Source organism: Mesoplodon densirostris, chromosome 10, assembly GCF_025265405.1.
Source record: "Mesoplodon densirostris isolate mMesDen1 chromosome 10, mMesDen1 primary haplotype, whole genome shotgun sequence".
In the NCBI taxonomy this organism is placed as follows: domain Eukaryota; kingdom Metazoa; phylum Chordata; class Mammalia; order Artiodactyla; family Ziphiidae; genus Mesoplodon; species Mesoplodon densirostris.
The window spans coordinates 43,547,129-43,563,759 of NC_082670.1; the positions used below are offsets into that span (position 1 = coordinate 43,547,129).

Below are 16,631 nucleotides of genomic sequence, written 5' to 3' on the forward strand. Positions count from 1 at the left end.
ACTCGCTTCTATTCTCTAAACTCTACCACCCCAGAAAAAGTATAATCTAATTTCTTGGGGCACAGGACCTTTTGACAACAGAAGACAAAGAAAAATTAAATTAGATGAATCCCTAATCTGCAGGTAAGGAGAAGAATCTGTGTTCTCTAACATAGAGAAACTAGATTAGCTCCATGAGAGTTTTGTTTTCTTCTATATGTCCAGCACCTAATAAATATCAATAAATATCTGTTTAATCAACAAACAAATGGGAAATAAAATACAAAACCAGTCAAATATAGTTAACAACACATGACTAAGCTCTTGAAAATGGGCCCCCATATTTTACATTCAAGAAGTACTATCTATAATCTTTAAGGAATCATTGATATTTGGAGAACTTTCATAACTTTTAAGTGAAAAAATGGACAATGTTTCCAAAGGAAAGGAAAACATCTATAGACCAAGAAAATTTGGACTGAATTTCTGAGAAAGTTTGGCCTTCAAAGTGCTGACCATTAGGAAAAATGATGACATCTCTAAATCCAATGCTTGATCAAGTGGTCTCGGTGGTTGATGGATTTACACAAATTCTCTCCTTAGGGATCAAAAAAAACAAAAACAAAACAACGTACAGTAGGACAATGATGTGGATTGTTGGCTCATTCTAGATACACTGACTTGAATACATATACCTACCTGATGTCTTTTGCTTTAATAAGCCACACTATAGAAAGCCTGTTTCTATTTGATAATTGACCCAAAAAAAGTTTCTTTATGTAAGAATAAGATGATGTTAACCCACCATCGTAAGGGCATGTGCCTTTGAGTTTTTTCAGGACTGGTGAGTGATTGGCACTTTTGCTGTTCTTGCTCTAATTCTCCCATATTCACACCACACAAGTTGTCAGGGTTAAGGTTGAAATTGTTAGGGTTAAGGGTTCCGTCCCTACTCTCTGAAAAAAAAATGTAATCCCTTGGGAGACACAGCTAAGTACTTCTGCCTCTAATCCACCAAACAAACCCATCTGAATGGCTCATCAAAGAAGCTCAACCTTCTAATATCCTGGGATTTTATTTCCAACACAGAAGAATTCATGATAGACTCAAAATAAATGTATAATCATTTTAAAATTACACTAAAACAACTTTTAGTTCATTCATTTTATACCAATGTCATACATAAAAAAAGTCTAATATCTGTACATTTTTCTCATATTCACTCACAAGTTACAGAAATCTTTTTTCTTTTTTGTAAATACCTTGTAACCAGGGCTACCCATTAATCCATCCTTTCCATGTCTTCCTGGTTCTCCCTGAAAAAATAAATACAAGTATTTTAATATATTTTTTTGCACTAATTTTTTTTAAAAGAAGATGGTAGAGGTTACATTTTATTTAAAGTAAAATATTTAAGAACTTTTTCTGTCAAACTCACAGCACGTCCAGGAAGGCCAGGAAAACCAGCATTCCCCTTTTCACCTTTTGCACCCTGTATTAAAAATAAACACTTAAAAACAATCCTTACAATAAGGCTTTAAAATTCCAACTCGAACTTAAATAGGAAAGTAAGCTAACTTCCTTATGGAGTGACAGAATTCATAGAACCACAGCTTACGTTAGCCCTGCAGCTTTCAGCAAAGCATTATTTTACCAGGACACAACATGACATTGAGGATAAGATGGATGCAGAATTACAAGCATCTAAACACAGAAACCACTACTTGGCAAAAGTAAAAAGCAATGAGCATCTTAAATATAAAGAGACTAACATTTCCTTCAATGTGAAAAAATAGGATTCTCAATGGACACTGTTAAACAGCTATCACTTCCAAGGAATCTCTCTGTAAATATTTTTAAAGTTCAGAAGGCTCAATAACACAAAGTATTCTTATAGAATACCATGCATAACAGTCAACAGTTATTTTTCCATTGTTCTGAATAAATTCCCTGAGAAAGGTGAACAAAGCTAATTGCTACAACAGTGGGCTGGGACTGAAATTCAAATTTTCTATTTCCATTGTATTGAAAGTTCAATATGGATACTTTCTTTTGGGATCTATACTTCCCTTTTTGCCATAAAATCCAGGTGATCCTTTATCTCCTTTGGGACCCATTTCACCCTACAAGATAAAAATATAAATCCTGAATTTTAGAGAAATTAATATTTTAATTTCTCTAAAACTAATATTTTGCTTATATATTAAAGAAAAAACAATTCCAATTATAAACAACAGAGTTTAATATGCCCACATCAAAATAAAATAGAAATAAATTATTTAAAGTTTGTTTACAAAAGTCCTATTTCCCAGGCTTTATAACCAAAAGCAAGGAAAAATCAGGGCATTTGTTACTATAACAGGGCCTTATACTAAAAGGTTTATAGTTAAGAGAATTTCTATGTAATGAAAACTACTCATCAATTTTTAAATACTGTAAGATTTATGCCTGAAAATTTTAAAGGAAATTTATAAAAGCTTTATGTAAACTATGATTATTAATCTTAACCCAGTCATTTACTTTAATATACTTTAATTTATATATCAACACTTATTTATAACCCATTTATAACATAAAGTACTTTCAATTTGAAATAAAATATGGCATTGCTTAAGTTTAAGAACAGATTTCTTCAACCTTTGATCCTGGCATTCCATGAAGCCCAGGAAAACCAGGAAGTCCACGGTCACCCTGAAAATGAAACAAATTAATTAAAGAAAACACATTTCAGTCTAAAAAAAACAACATATATTCTTCCACCTCATTCTTGTCAAAATTCATTGGAAATAAATCTGCAAACTGTTCAGTGCATATCTACATTAAAACCCTATCATTATGAAAGACCAATCCTCATTTATCAGGGTTTCATTTATAATCAGAGAAGAAAAGTATTTGGGGCCAGGGGAATCTTATCAGCAATGCTGACTCCACCCTTAGAGAGTAGCCACCTATTCTAAAAATATTTAGGCTCTTACAGTGGCAAGGCCTAGGAGTTAATAGAAATGATCAAGTGCCAAGACTCTGTGGAGAGAGCCATCCTCTGAGGTCCCAGCTCAGTGAGGACAAACCCTGAGCTGAAGGTCTCAAAACACTCTAGGATTCTGTGGAATTTTCTTCCAATTGCTGATCTTAGGAAATTGTTCATAGTAGGTATCTATCCAGATGAGTTTATGAAGAGGAAAGGCCATCTCTCAAAAGGAGGAGAGATGGAGAAAATCACAACAGCTTGATATTTAATGGACATCGTTTTAAGACTTATTTCTGTGGGACATACTGGGTGCTATTGCCTTAGCTTCAAAAATCTTAATTGTCAAGACATAGTTAAGAGAAGCCCAATGGCTGGCACAGCAAGATTTGGGTCAATTCACTTTTATTTAGGCAAATTAAGACATTACCTACAAACAATTCATGATCTTTTTAGCTTGTCTGGTAGGGAGAGAAGAGGATGTGACCAGTTATCTATGATGGATGTAATTCTTAGAAATCTTAATTTAATGAGGGTTATTTATCCACATGTGTTAAAGAGTGATACAGTTATTCAAGGCATAGAACACTTCAAAGGCAACATTACTACTCCATTTTCAGTTTCCAGCACTATCTAATAAATTAATGGTGAGAGAACCACCTGCGCTAACTCAGGCTGAATTGAGATGAGCAGTTGAAGGCCAGGTAGACTAAGATACACTCTTGATAAGATGGAACTTAGCTGGGCAATGAGTATTTAATAAAAGTACAAAAGAAAGGGGCAAAGCAGGATTCCCTTTAAGGATGAACCAAGTCCCAGCTAAGACTTCCCTTCTCTGGCTACAGTTTATAGAAGACACCATCTTCAAACTTTATTTTCCTGAAGATAAGACAAACTCATCTCAGATGAACTGAAAAGACCAGGAGCATTAACCCACATTGGAACCAAAAAAATATATAATCTGGACAAAGCTACCCACATAGTCATAAGCAAGATTTTAAAGTAAAATAAAAGGCACAGCATCCATGTTAACATACAGCAATGAAATGGGGGAGGGGCAGAGAAATTTAACAAAATGCTTGGGGAATACTAAGACAATACCTACAAAATACAAAACACAAGAAAGTGTGACCCAAATAAAATATACTCAGTCAAGTTGTGTCCAAGGTTTAAAAGTAATGGGTAGCAAATAAGTGGTAAATTTTAGCCAACATCTATCTACAATAGGCACATAACATGAAAGACAAAAAAATGCTCTTGTGATGGCCATTGAGCCATTGGATCATCAGTTACTGCAGTAAAACTTAGCCTAAGTTAATTAATATAAAAATTGGTATACTAGGAAAGAAGAGGCTGCCAAACAAAAACATTAAAAAATACATTTGGGGGCTTCCCTGAGACTTTGTAAGTCTCAGACTTCATACTAGGAGTCAACCACCATGTTCATAATACTTTGCCCAAAGAATAAAATAATCGGGTAAAAACAACACTTTGTTTAAGACATTAAAAAGAATATGGGGCTTCCCTGGTGGTGCAGTGGTTGAGAGTCCGCCTGCCAATGCAAGGGACACGGGTTCATGCCCCGGTCCGGGAGGATCCCACATGCTGCGGAGCGGCTGGGCCTGTGAGCCATGGCTGCTGAGCCTGCGCGTCTGGAGCCTGTGCTCCGCAACGGGAGAGGCCACAGCAGTGAGAGGCCTGCGTACCGCAAAAAAATAAATAAATAAAAATACATTTGGCAATGGCTTTGGGGCTAGGTAGTGGGCAGTGAAAAATAATTTTTGGAGGTTGGAAATACAGTGATTCATGGAATGCAGTGGTGAACAATTGATTTTTTAAAACTTTGCTTTTAATAAATTGCAAAGGCAAATAATGCATCCAATAAACATAACTAAAGAACTGAGAAAAAAGAATGTTGGTATCGTGAATCAATTAGCATTGGCTGTATTTGACAAGGTAACTATAAAAGAGATGAGTTCAGAAAAGAATCGGCCAGTTTGCAAGTCATAGTTAGAAGGCATACAACAAGTCCCAAAATACTGGTATTGGGAGGATACACCTTTTTCTTCTCATCTCTGACAGGCAAATAATGAAACTGGAGAAGGCCTTTAAAAGAAGTTCAGTCGAAACTCAGCCTCTGGGAAGGACCAATCAAGAGTGTGGCCATAAACAGCATTCTCAAATTCTCTAAATCAGTTCAGGTGGGTCCAAAACATTCTCTCAAGATGGACATAGTGGCTCAAGAAAAAGAAATTATTAATTATTAATAACTAATTAATTAATGTAGAAAGGCCATGACTAAAACAGGACTGTGGATGATGTTACTGGCTGGAATCAAAAGTCAAAGATACAAAATTACAAATATGTATTTTGCTGTTGAGAGAATTATTCTTCCAAAAGAGCCACAAACCTGCACTAAAAGAGATTGTGACTGTTTGAAGTTTAAAAACAATGTTGCCCAGTATTACCACTATTTTTAATGTTTTTCTAGCCAGTTTTGACTAGCCCATGAGTTTAGACAAAATATAAAAATAAGAGAGGTAAAGCCTAGAAGGAAGAAAACAAATTGTCTTTATTTATGATTACATGTCTAATATGCTGACATACTTAATACCCTGAAATAATTAGTATGAGAAATCAGTTAATTGCTGTCTTAAAAATTAATATACAAAATAGTTTTTATATGTATAAACAATAACCAATATAAAAATATATTAAAGAAAAAGTTCCACTTATAATAGGACCAAAAGAGATAAAAATTCCTACATATAAACTTAGGTAATGTTGAGAACCAATAAAAAATAAATTTTTAAGATTATTCCATTGAGTTTTAAGTTTGAAATAAAAAGAAAGATAAATCACAATCTTGAATAGGAAAATTCAGTATTGAAATTATGTCAGTGCTTCTAAAGCTAATCCATAAATTCAAAGGAATCCTAATTAAATCATAAATAGGAATTTCTAAAAAAAATTGAAGAAATGATACTGAGCTTTATCTGCAAAAATAAACATGTAAGAATAGCCAGGAAATTTTTGATCATAAAGAATAGTGAGGAAGGACTAGGCCTGCCAGTATTAAATCATATTATGAAGTGACAATAATTAAAACTGTTTGGCAGTGGAGAAGATGTAGACAGGTAAATGCAACAGAAGGGAAAGCCAAAAACAGCAGACCCAAATGAGAATGGAAATTTAGTGATAATGATGGTTTTCAAATAAATGAGAAAAAAAGTGAAATTTCAAAAATACTGTTTAGCAACTGGCTATCCTTTTAGGAGAAGAAAGGGGAAAATATGAATACTCATCTAACTTTACTCCAAATATCAAAAAATTTAAGATTAAAATATACAAATTCCAAAAATCAAAGCAGGAGTAATTATATTCAAAATGTTAGAATGCTGAACCTTTCTATACAGATACAAACATAGGAGAAAAGAAATAAAACTTTATATATATATATAAATAGTTAAAATTTCTGTATGTCTAAAATTCCAAAACCCAAATCAAAACACATAAGCCAGAAAAAATATTTTCACACAATTTATGACATGCATATAAAAATCAATTTTTAAAAAGATGAACAGCCCAGTAGGAAAAAATAAAGGATATAAATAAAAGGCAAATTACAGAGAAGTAACAATATTTCCAAAAATCATATGACAGGTACTTTATCTTATTCACTAATAAAGGATTGCAAATCAAACCAGTACCATTTTTAACATATATTGATGAAAATCAGAAATTTAATGAAATTCAGTGCTGATAAGTGTGTGAAGAAAGATATTTCATACACTTGTTAGGGGAGTACACACTTTCTGTAAGGTAAATAAGCAATTTGCCTCAAAATTTAATTATGAACTTAACTCTTTGATTCTCTAATCAGTTCCACTTCTGGGAAATTTTCCTATGGATATACTCAGAAAAAGTTACTGAGAAATATATACAAAGATGTTCATACAGTCTTGTTGATAATACACACACACACACGCACATGTTCACACACACACACACACACACACACAAAGTACAGTAAGGAACCACAGCGTCCCTAAGTTATAGAGGTTTCTTAAATTGGGTAAGAACAGCCCCTATAAGTCTGTATCTATGATTAACCTTCGGTTTACAGTTTCTTTCATGAAGGCTTTTTGAATTTTCAACTTTCCTCTCAACTCCTAGAGTTTTATTCAACTCTAATCTTTGGCACTTAACATTTACACTCTTAAAATAGTTACTTTGTATGTATTGTGTGCTTTATTAGACACCAATCTCTTTGAAAAAAATCTGTTCTTTTTTTTTTTTTTTTTCAGTATGCGGGCCTCTCACTGTTGTGGCCTCTCCTGTTGTGGAGCACAGGCTCCAGATGTGCAGGTTCAGTGGCCATGGCTCACGGGCCCAGCCGCTCCGCTGCATGTGGGATCTTCCCGGACCGGGGCACAAACCCGTGTCCCCAGCATTGGCAGGTGGACTCTCAACCACTGCGCCACCAGGTAAGCCCAAAAATCTGTTCTTTTTTTTTGCATTACGTGGGCTTCTCACTGCTGTGGCCTCTCCCGTTGCGGAGCACAGGCTCTGGACATGCAGGCCCAGCAGCCATGGCTCACAGGCCTAGCCGCTCCGCGGCATGTGGGATCTTCCCAGACCGGGGCACGAACCCGTGTCCCCTGCATCGGCAGGCGGACTCTCAACCACTGCGCCACCAGGGAAGCCCCAAGCCCAAAAATCTGTTCTTGATGCATTCTTATTTCATCTTAGCAGACATGATTATTATTTATCAATATTCAGATTCTCTCTACTTCTAAGCATATGAGGAGGGGGAGGGAATCACGCTTTCCTGACTCTTGAAGTTGGTGTGGTTTACAAAATTTGCTCTAGCTAATTAAAGATGAATGGAAGTGGTTTATGAGCCACTCTTTGATTCTCTAGGGACCTGCTACTGTAATTAGCTATAATCTAGATGGTGATACTTTTGTTAGCCTAAGTCTGCTAATAAGTGTTCAGTTTGATGAGCAATAAAGCTTTTTTGTTTTAAGGCATTGGCATTTGGCATTTGTGTGTTATTGCAACATAACCTACTCTATCCTAGCTGATGTCTCGCTTGTGATCAATGATAATTTACTGAATATGCAAATACTTTCATTTTCTAAAATATAGTAAACACTCTTGAGTCCTCCAAGAAAATTCCAATGAAAAAATTATTTTGAGGAGTCACACTCTTGATTCCCACTGAGTTTACAAGAGATTAGAATCAAAGAGAATCCAAGGATTGCAGTAAGTTGGTTCCATTTTCCCCAGGTTGCCTCGAAGCTTCCTGACTGATAACAAGCCTTTGATGAGCCTGCCAATCTCACAGGTTGATCTAGAGTCTCAGTCTCCAAAGTTACATCAAGATTATTTATTTGAGTAGCAAGAGAATATGAAAACTAATATTTTAAAAATCTCATTCTTTCAAAATTTCTCAGTGTGTCTGTGTTTTGAATGCACATGATCCTTTATTCAGTAGCACTGCATATAATTCATACATATGTATGGGACTACATGCCCCAAAGACTTGCACTGCAAAGATTTTGCAGTTTAAAAGTTTGATGATCTACAATCTACAGGGAACTATCCCTCCTCCCTTGAGAGAGTTTTTTCTTTCTTTCTTAAAGCCTTTATTTTTGAGACATGGAGGAAACATCTCACAGGTACACATGCAAAAGTAAGACCATTAATCCACTATCATGGCACAATCAGTGCAAACCATCACTCATCTAGCCAACCTCCTCCTTCCTCCCCTCCTCCTCCACCTTCTTCCCCCCTCTCCTCCCCCTCCTCTCCCTCTTCCCTCCCCCTCCTCCTCATCCCCCTCCTCAGCTGCTCACAGGCATTGGGCCTTCTCATGATGCAGGCATAGAGCAAAAGAGGAAGAAATCACACTGTTAAAAACAATTTTGGCCAAAGCAGAAAAATATGGTGAAAAGAAAAGAAAAGAAAGCCAGACTGAGATCCAGACATTTTATTTCAACTCCTGATCCTTGAGTAACTTCAGGCAGATGATTGAAGTTCCTCATTTCTCAGTTTTGAAACTGTACAATAGGGTTCATTTACTTTACAATTAGTGTAAAACGGGCAGAGCATGACTTACTCTACTAACCTCATAGGACTTTTAGTGAGGATGGCATGTGATAGGCAGTGTATGTGGATAATATCCACACAAGACATGTCTAAAAATAAAACAGAAAAACGTACACACAACAGGAAACACCTTCAGCACCCAACATGTCAAAAGCCTTACACATCTTCCTGTTCCTTCTCTTCTCAGTTAAAAACCACTAAGTGTCACACAGGACCAGAACAAATAATGATTTCCTGGGAAGTGTTTAAATCTACTAAAATGTTCCCTCTCTAACGTGTGATGGGCCTTCCCCTTGGGTTTGGGCATCACCTTTGGACTACTCAGGTCTAGGAATAAAGTAGATTCCTAAGCTCCTAATATACGGTCCCTGCCACAGTTTATCCATTACCATAAAACAGAGCACACCCAAAATGAAGATGAGAAATAAGAGTTTAGAACCAAGATGAAGCATCCTGTAAAAAGTCAATAAAAGTTGTAAGTTTCCTAATGATGCCAGTAGAGAAAAAGGAAACAGGACAGAAAGCAGCCGAGCAGCCAAGAAATGAGGCAGGATATAGAAGGAATGGTTCATCACCATAAACTGAGATGCTGAATCCATTATAGGGCCCTAAAAGAAAAGAGGCTGAAAGATCAGAAAACAATCAAAACTTTGCAAAAACATTCACAGAAGTAGTGAAAACCTGAGCATACACAGGTCAGCACCACATGGACAGACAGAGGGATGCTCAACCAAGCCTGACTTTAGAGAACATTTTGGGAGGCCCTGCTGCTTTGGAAGAAAAGCCTCTGAGGAAAGGAGGTAGGAAAGAAGGAAAATATGGTACCACTCCTTGCATAAGAAGGAGGGAAAGTTTTCTGAAAAATCCCTGCTTGTAACAATTTCACAATTTCTCCAGATTCAGATGAAACAAAATTTTTATTAGAAAAAAAGAGTGTGTAGATATGTATTTAATAATATTTTATTATTTATTATGTGAATTATACCATTAATTATACCAATATATCAATTATTCCTATGCTTATCACAAATATCTATATACATTTGACACATACATTTAAACTCATATACATTTATATTTAATAATATTACCATAAAAATCTCAAGGGAGGAGAGGAAGATATGGTACATATACAATGGAATACTACTTAGCCATAAAAAAGAATGAAATAATGCCATTTGCAGCAGCACTAAAGATGATCATACTAAGTGAAGTAAGAAAGAGAAAGACAGATATCATATGATATAACTTATATGTGGAATCTAAAATATGACACAAATGAACTTATCTATGAAACAGAAACAGACTCACAGACATAGAGAGCAGACTTGTGGTTGCCAAAGTGGGTGGGGCAGGAAAGCGTTGGGAGTTTGGGATTAGCAGATGCAAACTGTTATGCAGAGAATGGATAAACAACAAGGTCCTACTGTAGAGCATAGGGAACTATATTGAATACATTGTGATAAATCATAATGGAAAAGAATATGAGAAAGACTGTATGTATGTATATATATACATATGTATGTGTGTGTGTATAACTGAGTCACTTTGCTGTACAGCAAAAATTAACACAACATTGTAAATCAACTATATTTCAATAAAATAAATTTTTTAACATGTTTATTGGAGTATAATTGCTTTACAATTGTGTGTTAGTTTCTTCTGTATAACAAAGTGAATCAGCTATACATATACATATATCACCATATCTCCTCCCTCTTGTGTCTCCCTCCCACCCTCCCTATCCCACCCCTCTAGGTGCTCACAAAGCACCGAGCTGATCTCCCTGTGCTATGCGGCTGCTTCCCACTAGCTATCTATTTTACATTGGTAGGGTATATATGTCCATGCCACTCTCTCACTTCATCCCAGCTTACCCTTCCCCCTCCCCGTGTCCTCAAGTCTATTCTCTACGTCTGCGTCTTTAGCACAGGAATAAAATAAATTTTTTAAAAAAGAAAGAAAAAACTACTAACACAGTAGAGAGGGGCTAATGAATAACACAAAGTAATGGAGAAGGATGAGACCCAGAGCACAGAGGAGGGCTGGACATTATACATGGACAGTTCATCCATATTAACAGAAGAGAGGGTAGAATATAGGTACACACACAGCAAAGAGGTTAAGTGGGTTGGGAAGAGGTTTAGGGAATTCCTGTCTGATTGCTTCATAAGGGACACTTCAACACTGTGAGAAACAATAAGGGATAAACTAAAGATATTTTTGGAAACATTTACAAATCGCCATCATCATCATCACTAACTTACCGTGTTTAATTTTGGCCAGGTACATGCATGATTTTATTTAGTCTTTACAGAAAGGCTATGAAGAAATACTTATAGTCCCACTTTCTAGATTTGGGAAACCAGGTTTAAAGAGATTAAGAAGTATGACTAGGAAGGTTAAGCAGTCTGAAATTGGGGAACAGCCTGGAACCTGTCACTGCATTAAGCCTCCCCATCCTGCAAAACACACACACATAACCCTGTGTTTGGGTCATGGTGCTATCAGAAAGCTACATGGGTAGATTACTCTCCCTATTTGAGAAATAAGAGAAAGATGGCCACTTTCCTAAGTTAGTTCTATTTCTCCCTCTTTGTCATTACTGGCTTTGTTTTAATTTTTTAAACTTTTTTTTGTCTTCAGGAACTCTGCAAGAAATAAAGCCACTAGCATGTTAAATTTTTTACATATTATTCCCTAATAACACTTTTCAGCTTGGTCCTTTATTACTGTTCTCTCAACGTATATATTGGAGTTCCTTGATTATGACCAACTATGTAATAGATATTGCTATAACATCACTTCAGCTTTTGCCTTTCAAAGTGCAGATAATGGGGTTTATTCATGTAAGAAAGGCTCGCTCATTACATGATACTCTGTTCTGGATGCTGAGAGCAACGGGACAGTGAGATCTTGAAAGGACAATTCAAATGTTTAACACTCTAATGAAGAAACTAAACAAAATGTATAATTGGTTCCATAAGGATACCTTAGATAGAATTAATATATTTTATTTCTTAAACCCAGAGAAGCCAAGTGATGAGTTGGTACAAATCTGGCTAGATTAAAAAAATTATTAATACTTCCTGTGTCTCCAGAATTGCATTGCCATAGAAAGTTTCATACTCAGTTACAAAACCCATATAACCAATTAGAAATACTCAATTAGAAAACCCATAAAACCCATAAAAACCAACCCAGCTTAACATAAGTTTTAACAAAATGATTTAAATATATTAGGTTTCCTTAAAGCTGAGGAAGTTCTTTGAAGTACTTAAAGTATTTCTTAGAGTCCAAGGAATATCTTTACAGCTTGTTATAAAATGAGTTACCAATTGAAGACAATTTGGTGGATAAAGGGTCCTTTCAATTTTGTAAATTCAGGGGAAAAAACCCATGCAAAATCTATACACATTCTATTTTCTGATATGTGAGGAACAAAGGTTATAGTCAGCAAGAAAGTGCATATAATTTTAATTATCTTAAGTGGAAACTCCTATGGGAATTTCAGTGGAAATCCACAAAATGGAAATTATTCTGGGAAAATATCCTAATAGAGAACATTACCATGTGGAACAATCCCCTAAAGACCATGGGTGATGTCTGGAAAAAATGCCCTGAGTGATCACAAGTCAAGGCCATCTCCAGGGTATGTTTTCAACCTTCCCATTTCTGAAAGTTAACAAATTGTATTCCAGAGGAACACCCAAGGAAACGCCTTTAACTAACTCACTAAATTATTGTAGCTCTAAATAAAGAAATCCCTGCAGCCAGAAGGAATGTAAGGAGGGAATTTAGAGGCAGCACATGGTGATTTTAGGCCCACAATGACCGTGCCAATCAGAGCTGACACCAAACAACGAACTTCAGAAAACAACACTGAATGAAATCACTACTGGTCTGAAAATAAAGAACTTTACATAAACATACATCTTATTCATCTTATCTTCTTTAATAGAATGTGTGACTTTGTAAAAGTTACCCACTTCTATTTTAAACACAGTGCAATGACCCAAAACAATAGAGCAGTTACCTTAAGATGTGACTAATAGAAGTGTTGTTCTTTTAAAATTTTTTTGTTTTATTGAAGTATAGTTGATTTACAATGTTGTGTTAGTTTCTGGTGTATGTCAAAGTGATTTTATATATATATATATAATTCTTTTTCATATTCTTTTCAGTTTGGTTTATCACAGGATATTGAATATAGCTCCCTGTGCTATTCAGTAGGACCTTGTTGTTTATCCATCTTATATGTAATAGTTTGCATCTGCTAATCCCAAACTCCCAATCCATCCCTCTCTCCCTTGGCAACCACAAGTCTGTTCTCTATGTTTATGAGCCTGCTTCTATTTCATAGATTATTGCTCTTTACTTTTAAATAAGGTATTTTACTCCAATTCTTTTAAGATAAATGAATAAAAAGCCTCCTTTTTATTTTGGGTCTCTAAAACCCAAGTCAACACAAAAACAAATAAATGTATTCATCCATCCATTCCTAAATACACTTATTCATACATGCATATTTTTATATATTCCCCACATCCCCAAATCAGGCTACTTGTGAGAATGTTAAAGAAACAGCAACAATCTTGTAAACTAGAATGTGGGTGAGGTGCCTGGCATGTGGTCTCCTAGGAACAGGTATCCACACTTTCATAGTGGAATCCCCCATTCCCCTAGAGGAGATCAGAGGTCTCTCATGATACCCCCAGAGCATACAAATATAAGACATCTCCATTCCTGTGGGCCTGGCCTGCTCTCCAGCACCTCTTAAGATGCACCTCCATCATTTTAAATAGGCAGAGATTGCCAGTGGCTAAAAAGATTCATAGAGGCCCAGGGCCACTGAGGAGACAAGAGGATTTTGTACCACTTCTTCCAGAGTTCTATCTATTATTGCTGTTGTTCTGACTTCCCTGGCTCTCCCCACATTATAGAGCTGTCCTGACCTATTCCACCTTCTCTGTTTCTTTTCCAGACACTAACCCTCTGTTTGCTCTAACATTTCTTGCCCATGACACATGCCAACCCACCCCATGTGACATTCCAACCACAACCTCACTCCTTGATAAGAAAAACAGAACAACAAAACAACAGGCATTTATTTAAGGAAAACCCTGTACCAGAGACCACACTAAGTATTTTTCATATATTATTGCATTTAATCCTTACAACAAATCTAAAAAGAAATCCCCACTGAGTCAATGTAGAAAATAAGATTCAAAGACATCAAGTCACGTGCCAAGATCAAACAGTTTGAAAGCAGCAGACCCATCATGAGATCTGCCAGGGGTCCATCCAGAGATCATACTAGAGCAGCTACAATTTTCTGTAACCAGCATAAGCAACCATAAAAACATAAAATAGACGGAGTCCAGATCAGTGTTTCTCAAGTGTGAATGCTGTGCACACTATTTTTAAAAGGCAATCATTTTGCAAGTATTGGAGCTAGAAAATTAGTACAGGTTTTTATCAAGAGCAAACAGAAGGCCTTCAAAGAACGTAGAAATATGACTGTGCTTTAGGAATTAAGCTAACAAATCATCATGGGGATTCGAGCAAATTCCAATGGGCATCTTGGATGTGGACCAGCTACCTGGATGCAGGACTAGATCCCTGGGGAGGTACTAAAATATTGAACATATTTAAAGAACATAGCAAATCTCAAAGCTGTAAAAAAGGAAATCAGACAAATATTGTGTACCCACTGAATCCTTACAAAAGAAAGAAGTCCAGAAAGGCTGAGATAGATTTCTGCTGTGGAGATGAACAAATGGCTGTCTGTGGCTAACACGGGAACACACTCTATTCACATAATGCTCTTCCCTCTAAGAAGGTAGGTCCCTACAGATCTTAATCACAGAGAAGGAATATGGTACCAGGACAATGCCAATACCTGTGCCATCTGACAGTGGTCATCTAATGATAACCACTTTGATCTAGTGATAAAAGCCTCCTGTGAGATTGATCAGCCAACGGCCACTGACACATTTCTGAGCTGACATCTTGGAATTCACCAAGACGAACACTATTGAATGGGAGTCATCACAGATTGCATCCTTTGTCTTTGAGTGACTAAAACAACTGAACACACATTTGCTTGTATGTATTTACCTTTTCTCCATCTCTCCCCAATTCTCCTTTATAACCTGGTAGTCCTCGTGCTCCCTAAATTAACCACAAAATAAAATTCTGTTAGTTATGTGTTTTGGTTCACTAGAAATGGTATTTCTAAAATATGTATATACAGATCACATACTTGTATTCCTGGGGATCCTGGAACACCTGGTGATCCTGACATTCCCTGATATCCCTGAAGAAGATGAAATAAGAACTCATTAATATTTCATCATATTTACACAGAGCAGCCCTCCATTTCAGAATTCATTCCTTCTCACATTTCTCACACCTTATGATTTCACTTCGTGATTGTTTAAGAAACCAAAATAACAAAGTGGCAAAATGCTTAATAAGGAATTCACATCCTTCAGTCTTTAGGAAAAAAGATCTGAAATATCTCTAGCTCAATAAAATTATCCAGAAATGCTTTGATTAAAAGGAAGGCTCTGGGAGGGAAATAGAGAGCCAATGTTCAGAGTTCCTGGAGAAATGTTCTGCACATTAGAAACATATTCAATGTATTCAAAAGAAAAACATCTAGGATTGGAGGATTAAACAAATGTAATACATTTTTAAATTACCTGATTATGGCCATCCGAGTTAACCTCTGGAATAAACTACACCTGGATGAATATTATTCTTCAAGGTAAGTCTATAACAGCCTTTGGTTTGCCCACTTTAGAAAGTTTACCCCCCGAACATGGCTGTGACATGTCCCCACACCTTCCAAGGCTGAGCCATCTGCTGAGGTCACTTTCATCTCCACTTCTTCCTACACATCCCTCCAGAATCTGGAGCTTTGGTAAAACAGCACAACTTTTTCAGACAGAGGCAAAGTATTCAATCTTCACTCAGAACACGGCAACTAAACTCCAAAATAAACTTGCAGTCCCTCAAAATTTATCTAGGCTTACCAGGGTCAATGTTGGGTTGACTTGGACCACTTGGCACCTGCAAACATTTACCTCTCTTATTCACATCCCATCTTCCTCGGATCTTACTGTTTGGGTACAGTATTCTGTTGTCAAGAGTTATTTACACAAATCTCATTAATGTTTCCAATAACATCTTCATTCTTGAATCTAAAACCTTCATTTCCATGTGGCTATTCATGGGTGTCTGCATGGATCTTTGTATTCACCTACTCAATTGTCAGTACATTTTTAGCTGTAATTTCAGAAACATCAGAATTCCCTGCTTTTCCAGTCCCATTTTCAAATATTCCTCTTACTATTCTTTGCTAGCTGTAGTAACAATAATAGCAATACTAATGGTTGTCCCAGAAAGATCAGTCTTAGATTATTGTTTTTCTCCTTTTATATGCATTTGAAGCTCTCATTTTATAAAATGCTCTCAGCTACTCCCAGAATGAGGATGACTATATAATTTCCATAACCAACCATCAGCCTTTCCCCATTCAGTTGTTCACAGAATTATGTTTTCTCCT

General features: G+C 36.2%; 1 protein-coding gene across 2 annotated transcripts in view; it reads right to left on the bottom strand.

Moving 5' to 3' along the window:
- COL21A1 (collagen type XXI alpha 1 chain) overlaps positions 1 to 16,631 on the bottom strand; it is a 127,543-nt gene that overhangs the window by 61,742 nt on the left and 49,170 nt on the right. For both annotated transcript variants that reach the window (XM_060110241.1, XM_060110242.1), the window contains 6 exons: positions 15,324 to 15,377; positions 15,179 to 15,232; positions 2,617 to 2,670; positions 2,051 to 2,102; positions 1,418 to 1,473; positions 1,242 to 1,295 (listed from right to left, as the gene is read on the bottom strand). In XM_060110241.1, the coding sequence (XP_059966224.1) occupies positions 1,242 to 1,295; positions 1,418 to 1,473; positions 2,051 to 2,102; positions 2,617 to 2,670; positions 15,179 to 15,232; positions 15,324 to 15,377 (324 nt within the window). The remainder of the gene's footprint in view (positions 1 to 1,241; positions 1,296 to 1,417; positions 1,474 to 2,050; positions 2,103 to 2,616; positions 2,671 to 15,178; positions 15,233 to 15,323; positions 15,378 to 16,631) is intronic.